This window comes from Pterocles gutturalis, unplaced genomic scaffold, assembly GCF_000699245.1.
Source record: "Pterocles gutturalis isolate BGI_N339 unplaced genomic scaffold, ASM69924v1 scaffold40801, whole genome shotgun sequence".
In the NCBI taxonomy this organism is placed as follows: Eukaryota; Metazoa; Chordata; class Aves; order Pterocliformes; family Pteroclidae; genus Pterocles; species Pterocles gutturalis.
The window spans coordinates 452-7,827 of NW_010101847.1; the positions used below are offsets into that span (position 1 = coordinate 452).

The 7,376-nt window shown below is 35.2% G+C and overlaps 1 protein-coding gene across 1 annotated transcript in view; it reads left to right on the forward strand.

Moving 5' to 3' along the window:
- Positions 1 to 1,120: 1,120 nt before the first annotated feature.
- ARMC1 (armadillo repeat containing 1) overlaps positions 1,121 to 7,376 on the forward strand; it is a 30,766-nt gene continuing 24,510 nt past the window's right edge. The window contains exons 1-2 of the mRNA XM_010084719.1: positions 1,121 to 1,328; positions 5,500 to 5,591. Coding sequence (XP_010083021.1) covers positions 1,155 to 1,328; positions 5,500 to 5,591 — 266 coding nt within the window. The 5' untranslated portion in view covers positions 1,121 to 1,154. The remainder of the gene's footprint in view (positions 1,329 to 5,499; positions 5,592 to 7,376) is intronic.

The window sequence follows — 7,376 nt, forward strand, 5'->3', positions numbered from 1 at the left end:
TGGTTAAGCTGCTGTATCTTCCAGTTGATCTCTTTTGGACTTGTGATGGTTAAGAAAAATAGCCTGGCAACTAATCATTGACATGTACTTTTCACATTAGCACTCTCTTTCCTGAAGCAATGACCAGTGACTCTGAGATTAACAACATTTTTCCTATGTGAAAATGTCAGAAATTCTCATAGCCAAAACGCATACTTGTGGTATATTGTTTTTGTTGAATAGGATTAATTTGTGTTGCTGAAAGGCCTACCTTCAGTAAGAACACAATGTTTGTACAATATTATTTGGTACTGATAACACCAGCACCACGCAGCACCACACCAGCATGTATTAGTTTCAGAGGCAAATAATCAGTCTTTGGAAGGAAACTAGTTTTTTGCACCAAGATGTAGCATTTTCTCTGACTCTAACTTATTCTTTTGTTGCCTGTTAAGTAATTATTTAAACAACTCTGGAATCTGATACTTTCAAGCTACCACGTGTCTCCTTTGAAACTGATACAGTGACTTGAACTTCGGCTGGAGCAAAAAAAAAAAACAAACCAAACCCACCCTCTGAACCCTTTTTGTCTTTGAATGAGTATGGCGTTACGCTAGTTATTTGATATATAGATCCAGATTAAAACTTAATGTTCACTGTTCTTGATGCAGTGTTAATCTTTTACTGGCTTTTCTGGTTAATTTTTATGTAAAATTTGATTATTGCTAAAGGTACTCTGAAAATACGTATTTTGATTTTACACATGTTTATACAGAAGGATTTTTATAGACTTCTAGGGTGCCTTGTTGTGAGAAAACTATGGGTTTCTCAGAAATATTTGTTAGCAGTGTTAAAAAGCCGACACAAACATACTCCCATAAAGGCTGACTGGCCTGAAATTATATGTAGGAAATAAATCAAAATGTTATTAACCAAACATACCTGTTCTCTGTATAGGAAGTTTAGGTTTCCAGTTTACAAATGTTAAGATCCACATCCTTATCAATGCTATCTGCATTCCAAGAATTCTAGTCCTTGTGTTTTTATACTTTTATGCTTATAACAAATCAGTGTCTCTGTGCTTTTGTCTTATGTTTTAATTGATAATAAATGTTGTGGTATTAGTAATGAGGTTTTTTTTTCAGCAGGTTTTTTGTACGCATGGTGCAGAAAAAATGAATTCTACAATGAGTGAGGAGCCTGATGCACTATCTGTAGTTAACCAACTCCGAGATCTAGCAGCTGACCCATTGAATAGACGGGCCATTGTTCAGGATCAAGGATGCCTGCCAGGTCTTATTCTGTTTCTGGACCATCCCAACCCTCCAGTTGTTCATTCAGCTTTACTAGTAAGTATTCTGGATATAAATTTATATGTCAGTAGGACATTTTGTAGGTTTGTTAATGTGTCTTTAAACAAATAAAAATGTCAAAAATAAAACCTGGTTTTGTGTTGTGTTGATATTCACGATACGTGTTTTTTTAAAAAAACATGTATTTCAAAAACTGTTTAGCAATGACCTGTTATTCCAGGGGAATTTATGGGTTTTGGAACAGATTAATTTACACTGCATTTTTTCCTTAGTACAGCTGTTTCACTTTTTGTGTGGAGGGAGGTAGGCGCCCTTAAATCTCTTTCTTAAGAAGTCACGGAGCTTGGTAAATGTACATAGTGATTCAACATTCATATTATTATTAAAAAAAAAATCATCATAGGATAACGTAGGTTAGAAACAACCTCCAGAGGTGATGTAGTCCAATCCCATGCTCAAATTAAGTGAACTCAGATCATGGCTCAGGGTTGTGTCCACTTGATTCTTGAACACCTTGAAGGATGGAGATTCCATAACCTCTCTGGCACACTCTTCCAGCATTTGACCACCCTCATGGTATTAAAACAAACACACACACACCCCCAGCCCTGAAAACCCAATCCAGATTCTATTATTATCTAATATAACTTGTTCCAGCTTTTGTCCGTGTCTTCTCGTTCTAAATCATAAATGCTAAAGTCCTGATTCCTTATCCTGAATCTAAATACTAACTTAAAAAGTGTATTTCTTGCTTAGAAAGAGGACAAACAAAGATTTTGTTAAAAGTCTAATTCCATTCTAATAAGATTTAAAGTTACTAAGATCTGTGTGGTGCCTTTTTGTATATTTTTGTGTCATTATTGAATTCTGAACAATGTGAAACTAAAAAATAAAGAGCTCAAGCTTTTACATACAAGTATACATTATTCTTTATGCCATTAAGACCTATCTGTACCATAATTCTGTGTTTTTCATTTGTTTTGCTTCCATAGAGAATATTAGTAGACTTCTTGGAATTACTTCAGTGCCTCCAATGCTCTTCTGGATTCAGGGAATGAGGTCCCGCAATCCAGGAGACCTGTGTCCTGTTAAATGGTTTTTAGGTTAGCCTTGCCATACCATTTGACAGACTATAATGCTCTTCACTGGAAGAAGCTTTGAGTTGAGTTTACAGTTCTTGGGAATATGTTGTGTTGATTTTCTTTCCAGTGCAGTTTCCTTAGGCTGTGGTCTTAAAAGAGCATCTTGTTTGAATATCTCACTCCCTTCGTCCTTCCTTTCAGTATTCTTACTGTCTGCGTAAGAGTCGATAGTCAGCTTGTGATCATGTTACAAAAATTAACTCTACGTAAAAAAGGCTGACTTTGTCAGATTGGTGAGGACTAATCCTCCAGTTTGCAGCGTGGTTCCACAGCCCCAGGTATTATTCAAGTTGTGTTGCACGAACCTCCGTTGGGTGAGAATAGGAGACAGCTGTGTTTTTCCATTTAGTGAGAACCTACAGTTAGAGTGGATTAAGAATCAGGATTTAGAGGAGACCATGCGCTATCCCAGGACCCTGGCTGCAGTCAGAAATGGATCAGTTTACTGTGACAACATGTTTTTTTCTGCTAACTGGACTGCTTGTGTTCATGAGTTCTCGAAACTCTTAGGTTCTATAGCTTTTAACATCTTTGCTGATAACTTTTTAGTCTTCATATTAGATATTTTTCCATTCTGAAATGTGCTTTTGTTTTTGTTTTTTCTAGCCATCCCATTGGTCAAAAAGGTTCTTCCATTTGAATGGGAATCATTAAATTTAATGATTTTCCGTTAAGTCTGTACCTAATAAAAGAATGTACAGCACTTCAAGTTTATTATTGTATTATTCTGTGCTTCCCATAGCTGAAATTATAAATAATCTGTATGAATCATCATAGTTCCCTACTTAACTTTTTTGATATGTTGTAGAATCTTTCAGGGAGGGTGTTTTCCTCATCATGTGCAGTTTCAGTTCAGTCCTTTCTTCTATCTGATGAAGAAGTGATATGTTTTTCTATAGTTTTCTCTAGTTTTGATTCCACAAGTTCTTTACGGTACACTTCAAATGCTAAAAGTTTTGAATGTCGAATAAAAAAACCCAGAAGTAACCCAAGCAATACTACTTTTTCTCTTAAATTTGGACTCTGAATTTAAGAAACTACATTAACATTTCACTTATAAAACATCAAAGTTGTCCTTTGTTATTTAGATTGACAACAGTGTATTTTTATATTTAAGCATGGAGATAGTCCTGTTGATTATGATGAAATTACTTGTAAGCTTAAAGCTAATGTAGATAGGTGTTTTGCTGAACAGAGGCTGAGCCAAAGTCTGTAATGTTAATCAATCTTCCTTATGCCTTCAGTAGACTGTGATTTAATAAGCATAAATGATCTTGCTTCTTTGAAGGTGCATCTCCCATGGGGAGCAGGGGGAATACCACTTTCAAGTGTTGAAAAGTCAGGTTGCTTAAATTGTTCTGATAACTTTGTCGTTGGTCTTATTTTGGTGGAAGTTACATTTGTGTGTAGAGTATAAAACAGATGGAAAAGAGACTGCCTACATTTTGACTCAAATAGCTAGCTGTTAAGAGAATGGGTTTTTCTTTGTCCAACAACATTACATCCTTCTAAATTGCCTGAACAGAGACTAATAGAAATGAGAAACTGGTTCTACCAGCAAGGATACATTTCTTAATATGAAAGTTAATTTCTTAATATGAAAGAGCTATAATTCAGGTATTTCCCCATAGCTGAAAAGGAGGAAGATGAATGCATGTAAAATATGTATAAACTGCAATTTTGATACTAATCCATATCAGGAAATAACAAAAATCACATGTAGAGTTCTTTATCATGCCAGACAGCAGTCAGATGTTCTCAAAAGTTGATAAAATGGTCTTGAATTTTACCTAATATGTGCTGAAGATGATTTAGTAAAAAAAAAAAACCAGATAATTAGTTCTCTATCTCTGAAGGGATTGAAGAACACCTTATTTTTGAAGTGGCTGTTGAGCAGCGTAGCTATTATATTACTATATTTAAAGAATTGGTGCGCTTCTAAACCTTGCTATCACAAACCCAATTTTATAAACCATTGTATTTGGGTATTGCAGGGTTTTGCAAGTGCAGTTCTTGTACCTACATCACTGAAACACTGATTAAAGGACAATGCACAGTACACCTTTGGAGATTCCTTCTGAGAAAACTTTGTCAGCACTAACAACAGAGAGATGTTTCATGAAAAGAAGGACTAACATTTTAACTGGAAGAGTATTGAGTTAGGAGGATCATGCAAAGCACAGTTGCCAGTTGGGGTCAGCAATATGAAGTTGTGCAAAGAGTCTACCTTGAAAGTCAAATAAACAAAATTTTGGGCAACAAATAAGTGTAAATTCCCAGTTTAGGTAATAATAACCTAAGCAGCTTGCTGCTGTTTGTATTGTTATTCCTGCATGGAGTGATGAATATTGCAATTACTCTTCAGAAGCTTGTAAATGTGGTAGACCTCTTCCTGCAGACAGTAGAAACTTGATGGTGGTGAGTTTTCTCGTACTGGGGGAGCCCACAGAATTGATGGAAATTATACTAGAAGCAGCACAGTGTATAAAAATTACTTTATATCTTGGATCACATAAATGTTTGTTGTAAGAGACTTCTGGAAGTCATTCACTTCAGCTTCCTGCTTGAGTTGGGCCTGTCACCAGCGCTCAGGTCAGTTGTGGCTTTGTCGTGTTGATTCTGCAGTCACACTAGGTCATCTGTTCCATTGTTGAACTACGTTCATAGTGAAAAAATCTTTTTGTAGTATCTGATCTGAACTTCCCAAGCTGCAATTTGTGGCTGCTTCCCCTTCTTACATTGTCTGCTGCTGTAGGGGGGAGTTTGGCTTAATCATCTTCGTAAAGGCTTTTTGAGTAGTTGTAGACAGCTGTTAGATTGTCCCCTAGACTTTTAAAGCTGATATAAACAAACTCAGTCTCTCAGCCTTTTCTCATAGATTAGATATTTTATGCTTTTTGTATTTATAAGAATAAAACAATTTTTTAATGTTCACAGTAGGTGATAATACTCTTTATCGTCTCACTAGAATTCACATTGTGAGTGTTTTGCAGAAGTACATTAATAAAAGTGAATGATAATGTACTGAACATATTGCTGATTTGCTGTCGTCCTCTTTCTTTTAGGCTCTCCGCTATTTGGCAGAGTGCCGTGCCAACAGAGAAAAGATGAAAAGTGAACTGGGTATGATGCTCAGCTTACAGAATGTAATACAAAAGTAAGTTTAGTATGTGTTGTTGGATCCAAAGACAGTATAAACGTAACATTCTGATGCAAAGTAAAACTTTGTGAATTTTTATGGTGAATTTTTAATATTGCATTCTTGTTGAAGTTATGTGGCTGCAAGCAACTAATGGTTTTCATTTTACAGTGTGGCAAAGTAATCAGACTGTAGTCTGCAAGAAATATTAATTTGATAGTCATTTGCCAAACAACAGATTCCTTGCCCTAGTTACAGATGACTAATTTTATCTCTTCCCTTTAAGGTTCTCTCATAGTCCTTCTCATCAGTGGATAAGGGTGCCTTGCAGTAGTGCATTTAATGAGGTTGTTTGGCATCTGCCACGTTTATTATTTAAATCCCACTTTTGGGAAGGGAAATTGTATATGCAGTGTATTGATTTCTGTGTATTTTTGAAAGTATGTATTGCAGTTCTGTGTTGAGGAAACATCTTGCAGGTGGAGTAGAAGTTAGTGATGTTTGTAGTGGTCTCCAGTTTCTTTGTAGAATGTGTTACCTGGGTTATGTCTCTTAAAATGTGCAACTGTTGGATTCTGTTAAGATTGCTAACTGTTGAGTCTTGAGTACTGGAACATGTGTGGTTATATGTGCACTGGAGAAGATGCATGTGTGCACTTAATAGAAATTAATATGATGAGCTAAGATGAATCATTATTAGAAAAAAAAATAACCCAACCTCCTTTGAAGATTAGTCTTGTCATATGAAAAATTAATGTGCCATCAAGTGATCAGAAGATGATTATTTTACACACAGTTTGGTAGCACTCTAGTTAACCGGACTTTTCAGCTGTGAGGAACTGTTCCATGAGGGAGGAGAAAAGTCATACTGCTTCACTGAGATGTGTCTCAGATGAATCTGTGAAACAATTATTTAGAAAAGGATGAAACACAAGGATAATTGTGTATTAAAGATTCAAGTGGAAAGTTTTTGAATCTTTAATATGGTAGTTGAATCTCTAGTATATCACTTGTGGTATAAGTTACAAGTTTCTTTCAGAAAAAAACCCAAGGTTAGACTTTGCTAATTCCTTCGTCCCATAGCCCCACAGTTTTTGGTGCTATATCTGTTGTTATATCTCTGTCTCTCTGATGCTGTTTATCTAAAGGTGTGAACCTGAAGAATTAGATGGGAAATTCTGGTCTGTTCCCAAGTCCTATGTGATCTAAGAAAGATTAAAACTGTTTGCCTTTAAGTACTTAATGAATTTTGCTGCAACTAGTAAGTATATGTGTTGGCATGAAATTCAGCATTATGCCTAAATATGATCTTGTTATTCACCAGTTACCCAAAACACCAGGATTTAAAACAAATGTCTTATATAGGACTAGAATTCAGAAGAGAATAGTTCTCAGTTTTTCTGAATAATATAATCATTATAACGTTTTAAAATTATTGGTATTTTTAATAGGATGTATGGGGGAAAATGGAATTAAGTCTTACAGTATTCATCTTTTTTAAGGACAAGCATAATTAAGGTAAATATACGGAAGTATTTGCTACTTTTATAATAACAATAAGAACTGAAATATTTAGGTAATAACAGAAGCGTGTATTTCAGAAGAACATTTTTTTAGCATAGATTACATGTCTCTTTAGAGCACAGACGTCCTTAAGTTGTTGAAAGGGGAATGGTAGTTCATTATCAGTCTCTGCAGCTTAGATATTACTGTGGAAACAGTCATAATTAAAACTTTTGTTTAAAAAATTTTGTGGAAATCTCTGACATTTTTTCCTACGTTTTGATTTCAAGGATCGAAAGA